Raw genomic sequence first — 18,609 nt, 5'->3', positions numbered from 1 at the left:
TTGTCCAAAGTCATCTGGGCAGTGACTAGTAGAGTTAAAATTGAAATTCAGTTCTCTCTAATTCTTGGTTCAATCTTTTAAAGATTACCTATTAGGAAGGATATTCCTGAAATGAAAGAGATGTTAGATTATTTGTTCCAAATGTTTTCTTCTTGGAGCCTGTGAGGGTTTAAATATATATTTGTTTATTTAGTTAGTTTGTTTATTGATTTAGACTAGAATAGAGAATATTCAAGGTCCTACTGGAATACAAGCTTTGTGAAGGCAGAGATGGTGTTTACCTTTCTTTCTGAAAACAGAGCCTGGCGCGTGGCAGGCTCCCAACAAATACCTGTTGAGGGAACAGCTGGGACTTTCCATTTCCCTTATAGACTGATCCTTGGCCCTTGGCCATTGCCACAGAGCTTGGCTTTGGACCTCTCCCACTGGTCCTGCTCAGTGCCCCACACCCACCTAGGACCCTCCTGGATAATGACCTCTCTCACCACCAGTCTCCGCATCTCACCTATCCACCTCCTCACTGTCTCACCTACCAAAACCTCACCTCAGGTGTAATGTGTTTGGAAAATATCAAAATAAGCCAATATGAGCCTCAAATAAGAAGTGGAAGGGAGGAGGTGTGGGTCCACCGGAGCAGCAGGTGCCAGGATCACATGATTACTTTGTACCAGGCACTATACAAATCAGTCATATCCTTTATCTGTCCTGTAAACTCCATATTTTACCCACATTCTCAACAACAAAACTGAGAGTACTTTAAGATCATGTAACTGGCAAGCTACAGAGTCAGGATTTAAACCCAAATTGGTCTGACTCCAAAGTTGCCAGGATTAGTTGCCCTTTGCAATGGTCAGTGACTTTGCCCCAAAGGATGTTTAGGGCCATAAGACAAGGAAGGCAGCAAGGCCAGGGGACCAAGGGGGGACTGGTGCACAGAAAACCTTTCCCAGGGGCCCTTGAAGGTGTTTGTTCCACCTGTGCACCACTGACCGTACTCCTCAGTCTTCAGTCTCACCTTTTCTTCCTTCAAACCCTCGTCCTTCTTCCAAGTGTATTTCAGGGTCTGTGTTCTGTAATAGAACACGTGATTGAAAATCTGCCTCACATATTCAAATCCAGATTCTAGGTTTTGTGGTAAGAACTACCTTTCTTTACCTTTCTCCCTATTCCCATTTCTAAAATAAATAAATAAAATAACAAGAGAAAAATGCCACTTGAATTCCTTACCCAGTTTATTGAAATTAAAACTAGTATCATCTTGGGTACCAACTACCTGGAGAAGTTCATGCAGCTGGTGTCTGAGTGAATTGTGTTATAGGAAAACAAGATGCAACATGACACCTGAGGATGGGTGTTGATTTTGGGTGAAGAGTTCCTTCATTGTCACGTCCTCCTGAAAACAGATTCTGTGAGCCAATATTTGCAAACACCTCCTACCAGCCCAAGGAACCAGAAGTGAGACTGCATGGTCATGGGGCCACACTGAATAGTTAGATGGCAGCAGTCCACCACTTCTCTGTCAAAGTACAGGGAAGCATTCGCTTGATCTGTTGAGCGTTCTGAATATACGGAAGCCCTCTGGGAGAGCCACAAGCCAGGTGCTTTCTTCCACTTCCAGTGGCATCCAGGCTACTGTAAAGATGCAAAGAATCAGGTCATTGCTGATGGCTTTGGTCTCACACTCATCCAACCTAAAGAGTGGAAACACAGATGTGAACCACTCTCTTCTTGCTCTTAACAGAGCCCAAGAGCCCCCACTACACTGGTGTTTTTCTCAGCTGCCAAATCTCAAATGTGTCCAGGAGCTGTACGAGGAAAGCAATGCTAGTTTTAATCTCCATCATGCTGGATTAGATTAACTCCTTGGCCAGAGGAGCTCAGCCATATCTCATTGACCAAAGGCACTTTGGCAGTAAATTGCCATATTATATTATACTATATAGCAGGACTCATTATACCTTGAGGCTATGTAGAAAATGAGGCCACAGAAAAGGAAACCTTGGGGTTTAGGAATGTTTGGGGGCATGTTGCTATCTCCAGACATTGTGATATGCAGAGGTGCAAAAAGCCAGAGTGGTGATGTTTTTGTATCAACTGGAAAAAGCCATCTGGCTCCTCACCAGCTGTCTCTTCTAGCACCAGATGTAGGGTTTCCACTTATACTCAGACTGCAGATAGAAGAAGAGCCTAGGAGGTTATCCATCCAACCTCCTTTCATTTTGTAGATGGGAGAACCAAGACCAGAGAGAGGATATCACTCAGCTAGGGAGCAGCAGAGTCACACAGAGAAACTGGATCTCCAGATTCCCGGTCCATTATTCCTTTCACTACAGGATTCTCTGGTCCTTGGAAAACATATACAGGGGATTATTTCCCATAGAGGGGAATTAGAGTTTTAATAATCAAGAGCACAGACTTTATAGACAGAGTGACTCAATTCTAATGCTACTTAAGGTGTATAAGCTGTATAACCATAGTCAAAGTACTTAACTGTTCTATTCTTTAGTTTTTCCATTAACATAATGGGAATGTCAATGGTACATATCTCAGCTTTGTAAAGATTAAATGAGCTAGTATATGTTTAGCATGTAGAATCATGCTTGTCACATGAAGAGCACAATTTGAATATGTGTTATTATGATCATCCTAAGCAAACTGAGCAGTCCTGTATCCACTAAGTCACCTTCATGGTTTCCACTCTTTGAAACATTCAGCTGAAGCTGAACTATGGCTGTAAACACCCTGCCCAATCAGCACTGACTCTATGGCAACTGCCACATCTTCGTGACTGCTTACTTTACTTAGAATAATGTCCTCAAGCTTCACCCTTGTTGTAGTATGTGACAGGATTACCTTCTTTTTCAATATTTCATGGTGTATATGTATCACATATTTTAAAACATATGTATCTGCCAATGGGCATCTGGTTTGCTCTCCCCCTACCTCTTGACCATTGTGAAGAGTGCCAATGTGAACATGGATATACAGCTGTCTCTTTGACATCCTGTTCTAAATTCTTTCAGATACATTCCCAAAAATGGGGTTACCGAGTTATCTGGTAATTTTATTTTTAATTTTTGAGAACTTATCTTACTGTTTTCTATAGTGCCTGCACCATTTTACCTTCTTGCTAACAGTGTACAAGGGTTCACATTTCTTCACATCCTCATCAACACTTACTATTTTATTTTGTTTTTGTTTTTTTTTAAATAGTAGCCATCCTGATGGCTATGAGGTTGTTACTCATTGAGGTTTTGTGTGGCTGTTTTCTTTTTAATTACCATTGACATTCAATATTGTATTTATTATATTAGTTTCATGTGTACAGCATAGTGATTAGACATTTAAAGAAATATATGGGTTTTACAAATCTACATTGCTCATTTTCTTATAAACTTATTTAAAAATCTAAATTATCCATCGTTTTCAGAAGACAATATAGAAAATTACCTTGAACTTTAACTTGGGCATTTTCCAACTCAGTAGATTCTGTAGGCCAGTGTGGTTCTTTGGCATATATGTTTGAATTGATGGAAGCCCCAGAGTCAGGCTACTTTCCATAAATATTTATGGAGCCTCCACGGAGATTGTAGCACTGAGCTAGAGCCTTTATCCTGCCCTTGTCTATAAATACTCTGTAAAAAAATGCAGAGAAACATGAGCCAGACTCTCAAGCTATCATGTAAAAATGAATTATTTGTCAATAAGAGAATTATGTACATTGTAAATCAGAGGAAGGAAAGTTATCCATGTTGAAATCCCTGAAGTTGGAACAGTTGAATGCTCACTGCTGAAGTGAGAGAACTATACTTTCCTAAGCAAAGGTTAGCATCAGTCCCTTCCTGGGCAGGACACAGATCCACACCATTAGGTGGACAAGCTGAATGATTGGGTCCTGCCTGAGAAGATCCTGCACCACCTCTGCTTTTTAAAAGCAGCCACACTCATTTCCAATAAGGCAACTTACTTCTAAAAGGGCAGTGTAGTGTTGGCTTGAAAAGGTATAAGAGACATGCTTGTCTTGCCAGAAGCTCCTTCCCTTTGTCATAGGCCCTATAGAATTATGTCTTGATGGCTTCTAATCCCTTGGCTTGTACTTGCTTTTGCTTTCCCTGGAATACTCTCTGCCTGCTAGCTAGGCAGACATCTGCCTTGGGCCATTTGAACAGCCTAGCACAATCCCGCTTCACATAGTTTGTCCTCTCAAGGACAGCAGATGAAAGGAGAGGGCTACTAGCCCTCTCTATGGTCTTACTCAATGGAGTGTGAATGATTCACTAGGGCTGTGTACAGGGCCAGAAGGCTAGAAGAAGAAAGAAAGAGGTACAGGGAGAACTCCTTCAGGCTGAACTACTGGTGGCAATTTGGACTTAAAAGGCTGAGTCTTTTTTGTTCCTTTTGAAGAGGCACCACTGACTGATGGGATAAACCCATGAATCACCTTTAAAACTCTTGAGTTTTCTTCCTCAGCCACTTCAGGTGGAACCTCCCCAATCCCTAAGTTACACAGGATGAAAAGTCTGCCACATCCACACCTACACTCCTGTTGCTCACAAAATTTTCCTTCGCCAGCCCCTCCTGCTTCTCTCCACTCTGGATCTTCTCCTGCCCACCATGACTATCCTTTCCACTCTCACCTGTCCAGGATGCTAGCTCCAAAGACAGACACGATTAGAGGCACTACTTACGAAATAGCCGTGTGGTCCTGCCATACCATTTAGCCTTGTCTATAGCCCATAATCCTGACTATCATTACCCTCTTCCACTCCCAGGTTTTAACTTCCATCATTCAGAGCAGGCTATAGTGGTCAAGGCATCCTATTGATTTGCCTCTTTGAGTTTCTAAATACTTATACTCCCCATAGCACTTCCCAGTTGTCCAAACTTAGAAGGGTCAGTGGTGGGAATGAAAGGTGGGGGAATGCTCACAGAGAAGCATGTCTGTATATTTGCTCATTGATACATATGGTACCTTTAGGTGCATGCTAATGGCTCTGTCTCTCTTTCCCCTACACAGGGCCTGGAGCAGTCATTGATGGTGTAAACTCGGCCTCTAGAGCGCTGGCTTGTCTCTGGCTATCAGGGACCCTCTTTGCCCACTTCTTCATCAAGTTTTGATAAGAAACCATAGGTTCTCTGAGCAACGTCTGCTTCTCCATATCACAGACTTTAATCTACACTGCGGAGGGCAAACCAGTTTGGGCTTCTTTTTGTTTCTTTGTTTCTGATATTCTTCTTGATTTTTTTTTTACTTTTGGGTTTTGTTTGTTTATTTGATTTTTTTAAGTTTAAATGAGTGGGGTTGGGGGAGGGGTGGGCAGGGTTCTACCATGTGTAGGATAATCATTCATTGGTGTGTCCAAAAGTGGAATATGTTTCTGCTAGCTTGGCCCTTCCCTCCCTTCTCCTTCTCTCCTCCTCATCATTATCACTGACCTCTCCTCTCCCATACACCAAAACATGAGCTCCATTTGGGCAAAAAATGTGCCTCATGATAAACACCCTGAAGACACAACTTGACTTATAATGTAGTGCACAGCAAGAGTTATATCCAAGTGTCCTATTATCTATATCTTTTAAGCTTTGGACCATTTTCCTGATTACAATGTACATATAGCCCTCTTTTCATGTTTATTACTATCTAATTACACTAGGGTTCACATCCTTTCTTTCTGGGAAGTCATCACAATGTGTGCGTATTTGTCACAAACACACATGCATGTATATAATCTTGCCCTATTTGCATTTATCACCAACTACAGGGATTATTACAAGTTTGGGGATATTTATTCAACCCAACATTAAAAACTTAGAAATCAAATGGCCAAAAAGGGGGGAGGCATTTTGAGGATAGCATTTCTCTTTTTAAAAAAGGTGTGTAACTTACAAAAAATGATTTATAGATGGCTGAATATTTAGGTTTTATCAAGCTATCTATCAAAGAAATCATATAGTTATCCATCTACTCAATTATCTGATTCATCTCTCCATTCAATTACCTACCCACCCATCTTCCTCTCTAGCAATCTATTTACTCTATTTATCAGTCTATCAGTGTAATTATCTAACACTTCTTTCTATTTCTTTCCCCACTACTCACTATCAATTCATCACCATATTAATATTTAGTCATATTGTGTCTATTCAATTGTACTCATTTCTCCTCTACCTTCAACAGACATTGGCATCTTCAAAATTATCTATCAACTTCCCATGTGAAAGCCAATGATCTCACAGGCTAACAACATAGAAAGCAATATGTCATGGACTCCTTGGAATGTGGTGGCCCATCCACCCAAAGCAGATGCTGATAACAGATGGACCAAAGTGGGATTCCAATGACCACTCACTCACTATTCCCAGAAGAGACCGTGTTTCCAAAACCATCTTCTCAGGAAGCAGGTTGACCCTGGAGAAGCCTTGATAGGTACTGTATTTTCCTTTTCTCACTCTTGAAGGACTGAGGCTTCTCTCGGCCTTTCAAGAAAGTGTATGTCAGGAACCTATGGGATTACCCACATGGCTGGCTTTTCTTTATAGCAAGAACATAAAGGAAAAAACACATTTCTGTCTGTGGAGTGCGAAGAGGGCAGTCCACCTGTCTGAGTGCAATGACTTCAGCTATTGTCTCCTCTCTGCTCCAGTTTTAGCTTAATCTGTTTGAAAACTACCCAGTAAAAAAGCTGATGAAGCCAATTATGTGGTGGGTGTGTTGACAACTCTGGTATTTGTTTCAGGAAGCTCTTCTGAGCTGAGGAGGGCACTTGAGCAACTGACTTAATTTCCAAGCACTTGATTAACACAACACTGCAAAGAGAAGGGGAAAAGTGTAAGTGACACACAATTTCCTCTGATACAGCATTTCTCCACTGGCCTGGGGGAAGAATGTCTTCATTTCTCTGTATTTAAAGCAGACCCAGCCTATGATGTTTCTGCATTATCTCCTGGGGCAACAAGGATTCAGCCGGCAGGATACTGGTGAACCAGTGGAAGGTCATTGAAAATCACACAAGTCTGTGCTCCTCCTTACCTGTGCTACAGGGACTGACCTACTGAGAGGAAGAGAAAGAAGCATCAACAAGGACTATCTCATAGACCTGCTCTCCCTCAATGGGAAAACTCTTTCAGGAAAATAATACATAATAAATAGGTGTGTGGAGACTATATATATATAGTCTATATATACACACGTACACACACATATACACGTGTGTGTGTGTGTGTGTGTATGTTGTCTTGGCATACAAAAAGCTGTACTTTCATAGGAGTTAGAGCTGGTGCAAGTGAAATTAATATTACATTTACCAGCTGTAAACAGACATCTGTATTTCCTAGTGAGCCGCCAGGAGCCAGAATCTGGAAACATAAATGATGTGCCAAAAGCACTGTATCGATTCCAAGTTCCAGGGCCAATTATGAGCAGGCATCAAGTCATAATTAAAAGTCGGACATCAGTGTTTCATATCTGTCACCACATACAGCACCTGGAATCGGGTTGGTGTTAGACATTGTATGAGAATTAAATGTGTCATTGGAGTGTTCTATTGATAGCAAATGTGCCACTTTGGAGTAAAAGAAATATGGAGGCACTGGGCAGTGTTGGTGATTCTGGAGAATACGGATCTTGAAATGGATAAACTGTAAATGTCCTTCATTGTAAGAGTCCTTCTAGAGGAAGGGGACCATCCCCCTATGCAGGAAGATCACCAGCACCTTTGGAACAGAGCAAGGCTGGTCTCAGAGCCACTATGAAACTCTGCATGTCCTCTTTTACTGGATAACAAAGCACCTCTGGGAGTTGCCTCTTCCAGCCACATTCTGCAGGTAGAAACCTACAACTAATCCTCATCTGTCTGTGATAAAGAAAACCAAATAAATAAGAGCCAAGGAAACTGGGCACTGGGAAAGAAAATTGCTCTTCCTCGCAGCAGATGTACCGCAGCCTCTGTGTTGTTCGGGTTACTTTGGTGGGGATGGCTCTACATGACAGTAGTTCTTCCCCAGCATTTTGAAGCATCCAGAACAATAAATGCTCACTAAAGACAATATCCATACTTCCACCTGCTCTTTCAACTTTACATATGGAGGGTATATGGATAAGGCCTATTGGATAGAATTTTTTTGAGGTATTATGTGGGGGTGGAGCTAAGGGTATAGGAGGGAAAAATAAACAAGTCCCTCAGCAACCGAAAGCTCTTTATGGGTTTCCTGTGGGAAGAAAATCAATAGTGCTTATCAGGAGAGAGGAATTCAGCAATGCAGCTACTCTGAAACCTTCCCCTTCCCAAAGCAAAGTTAATATGGACTTCCACCAAAGTAATGCCAATGAAAGTGCTAGTGCTCAGATGGTGGCCAAGCTCGCTTTTTCAGAAGTTTAATGTCAAGTGCCTGATATAGTCATCTGCAAGTCTAAGCAAGTGTGTGTAGTTTTTCTCATTCTTGTTTTAACTGGGGGAGAGGAGACATACATGAGAATGGGGTGCAAACATGCACGTATTTTATGCAGAGAACACCAAGAAAGGTTGTTCTGCTGCAATTGTGTATAAATGAATAGAAGGAAAGCTAAGGCTTTGTATCAATAAGAGGCCTGAGCCTCTTGCCTCTGAAACCAGTGCCTCATACTAGATGACATGTGGGTAGAAAGTGTGCTCTGGACTCCAGAAACTCCACAACCAAGGATGAGTTTAAGGATCTGTTGCTGCATCGATCCAGTTACCTTATGCTCCACATGGAGGAATTAACAAGTTCCACCTATGTCAAAAGAACTCTTATGTGGAAAGTGGAGAGAACCTCAAGGTGGGCAGTGGATCCCAAAGAGAGTTTATCACTGTCACTGCATCAGGAGTGGCTGTACATTGAATAACCTGGTTTTTGCCAGGGCTTCCAGAACCCCCAAGATCATCTTCTCCTCTGTAGTTGTGTATGAATGTTGTCAGCCCTATCAGTAGAAGGATGGGAGAAATGGCTCAAGGTGCAGAGAGATAGGGGGTGAAGGTATCTCTCCCAATTTCAATCTGTGTCTTCAGCAGAGAAAAACTGGCTTTGCAATACCTACACACAGCCCTCCATACCTCCCCACCACCACCCCCTCTTTAAAAAATCCACATTTTTATTTTTATTTTTTAAAAGCAAAGTTTAATCGTTTTGGAATTAGGGGAAGCAGCACAAAATTGTTCTTCTCAGATACATGCATTTTTACTTTTTTGGTCCAATAAGGAGAATCTTTTCTGTCACTTTGCACAAGATCTATGTTTAGAAATGCTTATACTTAATTGCCTCCTCTCCTACTATCCAAAGTTTCTCTGTCTTTTTCTTTTAAGACAAATGAGTTTGAGCAGTTGCAGTAACACTTCACAGGTGTGTAAGTAGGAAGACATCATTTTCAAAAAGATACCATATGATGAGAACTCCTAGTGATCACTGAAAGTAAACAAATAAAAATGCCAGTCTCATTTCCCTCATTTCTTATTTAATAGAAGAGAAGTAAATGAAAGGAAGAAGAAATAGATTTGCAATTAAAAGATGTGGCAAAAAGAGCTGAACGAGTGCAATTTAGCCTTCAGGTGCAGAATAATGGGAGTCCAAAGGAATGTGGAGTGGACTTAATTAGACGCAATTGTCTTCATCCTGAAAGTAGCCAGCTAAACCTAATTTCCAGTCTTTTGAGAGATTCCTTTTTGTTTCTTTCAAGGGTGCCCCTTTAAAGGCACATGGTTATTCCAGTTGTTCCACACCACTGGGTGCAGAAAGAAAGATTGTGAACCTTCTACTATTCTGTCTCAACCACATTCTCTGCTATCGGCAGATTTATAAGGATATCAATAATAGCAATGATAAGTAATAATAGCTGCCTTGCATTAGTTAGAGGGAGCATTTTTAATTCTACAAAAATTTTTGTGACATGTAAAGTGCAGTTGTGAGGAATGTGTGCGTGTACGAAAATGTATCTGTCAAGTTCAGAGTCCTCTGGATTAAAAACAATTATGACTTATCAATGGTGCCGTCATAGCTGTGTCAGACAATGGGTGGACCCATTCTCACAATTACCCTTCAAACAAATCTATGTTCAAATGCTTTAAAAATTTACCACATGATACAACAGTATAACTTTGTCAGCCTCCTAGAGTTCTTTGATTCTTTATTTTTTCCAATATTTTTTTCCTTAAAAATCAATGAAGACTTGATTTCTGTCAATAATTGTATTAAGGGTGAATATACTACCTGAATTCTGTGCATGTTACATTGTAGTTGTAACCTTTTCTAATTCAGGATGAATACGAGATGGTCGTGATTGTGCAGTGTATCAATAAAGTTCAAAGAAATTTGTACTTTCGGGGGGGGCTTTTTATTAGAATATATCACTGAGTATTCAGGAATGGAGAAAAGTGACGCAGACTATGCTTCTCCCATATGTGTGTTTTAGGCTTTGGGGAGTAGATGCAATCAGATATGCTAGTGTCTCTCTGTCTCTCCCTGTCTCTGTCTCTGTCTCTCTCTCTGTCTCTGTCTCTCTCTCTCTCTCTCTCTCTCTCGGCATAGAAGGCAGTCTAAGCACTTTCTATATTACACATGTTATCAAATGTCTATGCCATCTACAAGTAATATAAAATGTACCTGCAGCCTCAAAGTGTAAAAAATGTATTGTTTGACCTAGGTTCAATGGAATCAGAAGAGCAGTTTCAGAAAAATAATGACAGATACTCCTTAGTTTGAAACTCTATTCTTTAATAATTTCTACAGTTTGATTCCACTGAATTAAGCACAACTGTGACAAGAGTAAGTATGAAAAGATATGGTGGCTATGATGTACATTTATTCACAGAAGTATATGCCATGTTTTAATTGTCCTCCATCTTAGGTTTTACAGTAGTGTACTTATGGGTATTATCATGAAAAAGAGACCTGGAGAAGAAGCTGCATTTCTATGATTACCTTTTCTAAAACACCTTTCTCTTTCACCAAAACTCCAGTGCCCTTACCCTCATCACATATGCATTTGCTTTTCTGAAGGAATGGATATTAACCTCTTTTGTGCACTCAGCTTCTCATCACCCATTTGTATATCAAATAGCCCTTCTGCAATTAACTAAATATGAGATCTTGGACTGGACATTGGATCTTAGTGTTCATTTCCTCCTCTGTACCATTTTTTAATTTGCACTTCTCAGCGTGTTTTAGTTCTCAATTATCTAGGCAGTTTTTGTTTCTCTTTCAACCACCGGATTTCTCAAGACTTCCCTTAAATAAAGCTTAAAATCAATGACTGGTTATGGTTTGGGAATTCAGCAAGAAGGGGGTTAAGATTCTTCAACTGATATTACAGTATGGCTAGCACCTCTGGCCTAGACCCCGAGTTCGAGTTATGAGGGTGGTTTCTTCTTGACTTTTTTAGGCAGACAAGGCCAATCCTGACCTTTCAAGACTCTGTCTCCTTCTCAGTGGGCGGGACACAGATTTGTAACTTGATAAACTAGAAAATGTTCTTTGAAAAGTAAAATACTAAGGTAATGGTAGACACCAATGATTGAGTTTTCAGTTGTCTCAGGCTCATTATAAAATTATGACTTGTCAAGGAAACAGACTTCTGGGACTTTTAACCATCTTAATACCTGTAGTGCTCCTTCTCCCTTCCCCTTGTTATTAATCCTTTTAACCATCCTTTTCCCACCCAGACCTGACCCTCTCCCGCTCTTGCTCATACATGCTGAAACCCTTACCTGTCCCTCTGTTCTCCAGCTGGCACAGACATATACTGGTCTTTCACTCCATCTGACCACTCAGCTCCATCAATCATCAGTGGACCAATCTATTTCTCCATCAGCTAACCACTCACCTACTCATTCACATATTATGTTCCCCATTTATCTAACCCTTATTCCATCTATACACTCATGCACCTCCCTAATGTGACTGTTCCCATCTACTTATTGAAACCATCTAGCCATTCCTCACCTGTCAATCCAGCTACCAATCATCCTCCAGCTAGCCTTTGGCAGGCATGCCTACTTACCAAGACACTTCAAGGTAATGAAAATCTTTGCTGTTATCTTTAAATTCTGCAAGGGAGGCTTTATCTAGCTATGCTTAAGCATGGCAGCCAAACAGTTGGATTCATTTCTTTTTGTTATTTTTTACCCAAATACACCATATTAAAAACATATACATAATGGAGTTCTTTAGGGGATGTATTCAAGGCATTCTTGTTGCTATCAACATGTATTACAGTTGCAAAAGGATGTAGGAAGATGGAGAATTGGAAGTGGAATGGAAACCCCCAGATGAGTACATGTTGATGTTCAACTTTCTAACACTAGGAATGCAATGAACATAACTGACTGAAGAGACAGACAGGAGAGACCTCGCTGGCAACTACCTCTTTTTTCCAGTTAAATTTTTGTTAAATAAGTTATTTACTTTTATGAAAATTGGGGAGTATTAATAATTAGCACTGAACCCTATGTGCACTATTAGAAACTAAAACCCCAGTGCTATAAATAATAGTGTCATCCTTTACCATGGCCATCTATCTGGTCATCAAGAATTGTTTTCTCACATTTTTTCCCATTTGTTCATTTATTCATGCATCACCTTTAGTAAGGGACACCCCTTAAGGAGCTCACATCTAAGATGTGACAACAGCTCTGTAAAAAGAAACATTGCAGTATCATATTGAAGTATGCAGATAAGGTGAAGAGAACATAACTACAGGGTGGGGGGTGAATATTGGAAAATGATTGGAAACTTCATTATTTTCTCTATTTTCCCCCCAGAAAAGAAAAGCTGGGATGTAGACAGCTAATATAGAGAATGGATATGGTGAACAGATACATTACTACAAAAACCAATGTGGTACCAGGACCACAGCACATGCAATGTCCAAGTACTTATTGATGTAGTGAATACACGTGTGTTGGACAGATGAGTACCATGGAAGGAGTTAAAAGTACAAAAGGCCAGAGGCCACAATGTACAATTGAAGATGAAGCCAACACAGGAACTTAGAGATAGAGAGACACAACTTCTAGAAGGTCACATCTGGTCAGAATATTAAGTTTAATTTTATACAGGATTACTGAGTGTGTTATCTTTCATAGTATCTCAAAGCTCCATGAGCCTCTCTGATGAGGGAAGAAAGAAAAGGGTGATTGAGGGCAGGGACACAGCAGAGACTAAAGAGGGAGAAGCAGAAATTACTGTGCAGTTAGTTACTGAATACTTACCCTGGAAAGAAGTCTGCAGATATTGACTGCGGTTCTGGGCCTCATTTGTATTTAAGTGTTCAACAGCATGTCCTATGTCAAAAATATGAATATTTACAATTTTTACCTCTCAGTTATTTGCTCTACCCTAGAAGATATATTTCCTTTTATTTAGTTAAGTCCTCAAAGCAAGAATTTTATCTTCAGAGACATAGTGTGATGTAGTTTGGGGGAATTTATTTCTAAATTCTGATCTAACAATTTACATATTGTATTGCTTTCAACCAATTTTGTACCCTTTCTGAACTTCAGCTTTATCTATGTTAGTACAATGGTCAGACACACCTCAGAAGGCTGGTTGTGAGGACTATTAGGTGTAAACAGTTAAGGATTTTAACATAGTGCCTGGTACATATAAGTTACAAAATAAGCATTAGATTTTTCCTCCTATTCTTTCCTCAGCCTTCTGTCAATGCCTTCACTTTCTTGAGCATCTATGAGCTATCTCAACTATGCTGCCTCTTTCAAAAATATATTTTATATGTTATTTTTTATTGAAATTTAAAAGAATAATACATTTTTGAGTTCTGGATTATTCAAGGATGCAAGCTTAAAAAGCTAGGAGGATTTTTGGTAGACCACCACAGAAATACTGAAAAAACAGTAGAACGTAATTTCAATCTAATAAACATGTATGTGATCGCTAATATGGGACAAGTACTGAGGACAAACACAAAAGAATGTCTAACTTCAAGAAAATCTCAGTCCAATGGAGGATATGAAGCTACAGCCCAATGTGGTAGATATTGTTCAAAGGCTAGAGGATCCAGTAAGTGCACATAACCAGATATCAGGGGTCAAGGCACCCTTGCAGAAGATGAGATGCCTGAGCTACATCTTGAAGGAGCCAAAGGAATTAGCCAGGAAAAGGGAAGGAGGAGGAGCAAGTGAGTAACAGCAGAAGCATAGCAAGGTCAAGAAACTGCAAATACAGATTATCCCAAAAAGGATGAGGGGAGAGGCACACACCAGGAGAGAAGGTAGAAAGGCGTAGGTAAGAGCAAGATCCCTGAGATGTTGTGATTTCTACTAAGATAGATAAGGCAGATATTAAAGGATTTAGCCAGAAGAGTGGCCAGGTGGAATTCACAATTGAGCTATATTACCATGGCAGGAGGGTAGATTAAAGCATTGGTCACTGGCAAGAGAGAAACATGTTAAGGGAAGTTGATATAATTTTGGTGAAAAAATGATTAGGAATAATAAGAAGTAGCAGGGAAGTTGAAATGATTTTTAGAAGGCAGATCAAATGGGAAGGAATAGACACATGGGGGTTGGAGATATGAGGAATATTCCAGGTTTCCAATTTTGCCAACTGGGTGGAAGATGTGATTCTGAAAACTAAGGAGGATGATAAAGTTTCATCAGTTTTTGACACATCTTTTCAAGGATCCTTAGAACCTCCAGGTGGAGGGATTTAAGCATCATCAGCATTTTCCTGAGTCATGTAATTATATCCATCATCCTCTACAAGGGGTGCCTGATTTCCTTCCTCTACTTCCCACTTTAGTCCCATAGAAACTCTAGCTCCTTGAGTTATTTGCAATTCATTTCTCATCCTCCATTTCCTCCGTCTTCTAATTTTGTCTTACAAAGGTACTGCTTTTTATTGCTTGCTGTGATGGGGTTGTATGGTCCACAGCAGTCCTTGGAGTGGGCAGTCAGGAAGTGACAGAAGACTGAAGTGGGAAGGAGAAAATGGCACGGCTCTCCCACCACCCAGATGGGATGTGGCACTTCTCATGTCTAACACTAAGGGCAAACCACTATTCACTGTGTGATGAGAGAATAGCTGGGCTCTGTGAATGTTTGTATGTGTTTATTACAATCCACCTGCTTTTTTACAGTAAGGCAAATCCTCTTTTTGTTCTTACCCTACAATTTGATGCTCATTTCCTTGTGAACACTTTTTAGAGAAGTTCTTAAGTTTTCAAACCTCATCCAGCTTTGTTCAATTTTTTTCCCCCCAATAATCTCAGAGAAGCCATCCTAAAACTAGGGAAGCCTGAATCTTTGCAGGAAGCCATGGCACCTTGTTGCCTCTCAAGGCAACTTTCCAGGTGGCCCTATCAGCATATGTCAACACAGAGCCGTGGGAGTTTGAGCCCACGTGTATGCACTGGTCTGAGACAATGCAGCAGGAACTGCAAGTGGGAAGAACTAAATGTTAATCTTGATTCTGCCATATACTAGTTGTGTGCCTGCAGATTTATAGTGTAACCTCTTACAGCCTCAGTTTACTCACATGCAAAGTAGGGTTAGTAACTATCCCATGACACTGCTGTGAGGCATAGAATAGAAGGAGCAACACAAAAGCACCTGGCAAGCTCCTGGAATATAGATGCTCGGCACAGAGAGGCAGCTGATTAGTTTATTCCTTTTTTATCACCCTCTGCTCTGCCCCCCACCCCCATTTTCCAAACCAGCCCACACCTACCACACATGATCATCTAGAAGGCACAATGTAAGGGATGCCTCTACTCAAATATCATATTCTCCAGTTTGTTGTTGGAATCACATCAAATGAAAACGTGTGAGGCTGTATGTTTATATTCAGCTTTCAAGTGTTTTATAATATCCACTTCCTTCTCCCCTTCCCCCATCTTTCTAGGTGCATAAGGTGTAAGAAACCAATTACAAATGCAAGGTGGCTATCTGTCCATCTATAGATCTCAAGGTTGGCTGTCCGTCAGGAAGGAGGCAAGCCAGGTTCTGCCCATGGAGCCCATGTCTTTTGTTCCTGCTCTTATTTCCTGCATGCTGGATTTGCAAGGACTGTTGCTCTGGTTACAAGACAGAGTCAGTTTCTCTCCTTTTATGGGCAGAGGTCTCAGGGGAATGAGCTTATTAGAGATATAGTAGCCACGTAGTTGAGTCAGCTAGGATGGTAAAGAGACTCATTGGTGGTCCTCAACTACAAAGGCTCCAGTTCTTCTCTGGATGAAGCCAGAGTCTCTGTCTCAGTGCTGCATGGGCAGCATGGACAACCCCATGTGATCTCTTCCTGTCTCATTTTCCACCTTGTGTGACGGTGGCTCCAAGACCTGAGTCAGTGTGCTTGTTTGAATGGGTCTCTTTGATGTCAATTCTTCATTGAGTTACTCGCAGAATCCCCTGTTATCCCTGCCTTGCTCTCCCCGGTACTGATGTCTGTTCTGCAGGCAATATTGGCACTCTTCAACCTGCCCCCTTCCGTCCTCTTAATTCTTACCTTAAGGATCTTGAAAGTGCTGAGGAGGAGAGTAACACAAGAAGTGGAAGGTGCCTTTTGGGGGTGGGTTGTAAAATTACTGTCTTGTGAGTATTCCTTTTGTTTTAGCACAGTGAAATCCACAGGCTAACATATTTTAGCAGACCCATTCCTTGCACAAGAGCATATGACAGTAGCAATGTATGTACTGGGGAGGAGGCAGGTGCAGGTGAGCACTGAGCAAGGGCCCAAAGCTGACAACATTTATATGTTTATTGAAATCACATATGTTGCGAGGAGCTTTTGCATGTACTAATTCATATAACATTCAAAATAACCTCAAAAGTGATGGATTATCCCCACTGAAGCTCAGAGGATGCTGCTAGAGGTTGGCATGGCTGGGAATTCCATACAAGTTGGTCTGACTCCACACCACATGCTGTTTCCAGTTCCATACTAAATTGCCTGACATTCTTGGGGTTGACCCATGTTCCAAACCACACTATTTGTAGACTCTATTTGCAGAATACAAGAGCAGATCCTGTAAGTCTTTGGTAAGCTTGCCTTCTTTGTGAGCTTCCAGAAAGGGAGGCAGTGGGGTAGGGTGTTCCATCTCTTAGAAGAAAACAGTTCCAGAGATCTTCTGGCCCAAAGATCAGGTCTAGAAAATGCCCTGCTCTTCAGCACTTATACTCTCCACTTTCCCTTTGAAGAACAAGCCCCAGTATTGCTGATTTTTGTGAATCTGACCCTAAGTTGTACATGAGTCTGAGAGTCTCAGGGAAGCAACAGAGAGAAGGGAAGAGTCAATCCTACAAAGAAGTGAGGAGAGGAAAGACTTTAATTGAGGCTCTGAGTACACAATAGTGGCTTATGAGTAAGAGGAAATAGCTCTTCTTTGCTTTCTAGTTTGGACAAGACAAGAAAGATTAACAAAAATCACAACCTAGGAAGAAAGATTATGGACAATGAAATATAGACTCTATTCAGTCAAATATGACTTTTTTTCAGGCAAATGGGAACTATTGATTTTAAATAAATATAAACTTATGTCTATGTAAATCTATCTAAGTAGTTACCCACCTACCTACCAACCCATCTATCAACGGTCCTCTGTCATTGTCCACTACACCTAACTTAATGACAGCAGACAGTTTGTGTTCGCTGTTCTCCAAACATCTACAATGCTGCCTGACACACGGTAAACCACATTTATTAAGTGAATGAATCCATGGATTTTGAGCTGAAGAACATGATCAAGACCATCTTTTGAGCAGAGGTCTTGTAGACCTCTCCTGGACAGAGCGAAGGGGAGAAAGTCAACACCAGCAGGCAGGAAAGGTGGCATGGGATCTCTGTGTGGCCCACATTTGTGGTCATGAGGGCCTGATGTAGGCGATGGTGATGGGCTGGAAGAGATCGTACGGATATGGGAAGTACTGAGAAGGGAGATTTGTCTACTTCCTTGTCTGAAGGGAAGTGGGTCCGAATAGAATAGGTATTCCCTTTTAATCATTTTTTGTCTGCATGTTTTGTTTGCACATTTGTCTCTCTTTGATAGCAATACTAATCTTTTATTTCTATGTGTTCATCTTTGAAGAAGCTCAGGCTCCACCACTCAGACAAAGCATGTAAGCACAGAGGCTACTGGCTTGCTTAGTTAGTACCTAACTCGTTAGCACCCAGATGAGAGCCGTTGCCCAGGCTCCACAGCAGCTAGTTGCTGGTAGTCCTTCCTTTTCTGATCTGCTTCTGTTCTCACTCAGGAACCACTGCGACCTTGCTCCCCACCTTCTGCTAGAGGAAAGTCAAACCTTCATGTCATCAAAATATTTTCTCTCTTACTCACAGGCAAGCCGGGTGACCTCCAAAGAGCCACCTCTTCCCCAGCTTCGTTTTTCATGCAGCTTACCCTACTCCTTCGTACCTTAACTAAAAAACAGGGAGAACTCAGCAGGGATAAAACATTAAACTAGCCTTGTTTCCTGTGAGCTATCGTGAATAAAAACCAAAAAGGGTAATGTGACGAGGATATGGATTAGATCTGGGCCTTCGCACTAGTGGATTCCCGGTACCCATGGTCGCTTAAGTAAGAGCATCCACTGTGTGCCAGCACCATACTAAGTCCAATGAAGTATCTTTGGCATTAAATGTGGTTCC

General features: G+C 41.1%; 1 protein-coding gene across 3 annotated transcripts in view; it reads left to right on the top strand.

Annotated features, from left to right (window-relative positions):
• OPCML (opioid binding protein/cell adhesion molecule like) overlaps window positions 1–15,815 on the top strand; it is a 1,110,526-nt gene extending 1,094,711 nt beyond the window's left edge. For all 3 annotated transcript variants that reach the window (XM_028528200.2, XM_028528201.2, XM_028528199.2), the window contains 2 exons: window positions 5,018–12,716; window positions 12,792–15,815. In XM_028528200.2, the coding sequence (XP_028384001.1) occupies window positions 5,018–5,118 (101 nt within the window). In that variant the 3' untranslated portion in view covers window positions 5,119–12,716; window positions 12,792–15,815. The remainder of the gene's footprint in view (window positions 1–5,017; window positions 12,717–12,791) is intronic.
• The last annotated feature ends 2,794 nt before the right edge of the window (window positions 15,816–18,609 follow it).

This window comes from Phyllostomus discolor, chromosome 13 (genome assembly GCF_004126475.2).
Source record: "Phyllostomus discolor isolate MPI-MPIP mPhyDis1 chromosome 13, mPhyDis1.pri.v3, whole genome shotgun sequence".
NCBI lineage: Eukaryota > Metazoa > Chordata > Mammalia > Chiroptera > Phyllostomidae > Phyllostomus > Phyllostomus discolor.
Note: the sequence above shows the minus strand (reverse complement) of the source record. Positions and strands in the feature narration are given on the sequence as shown.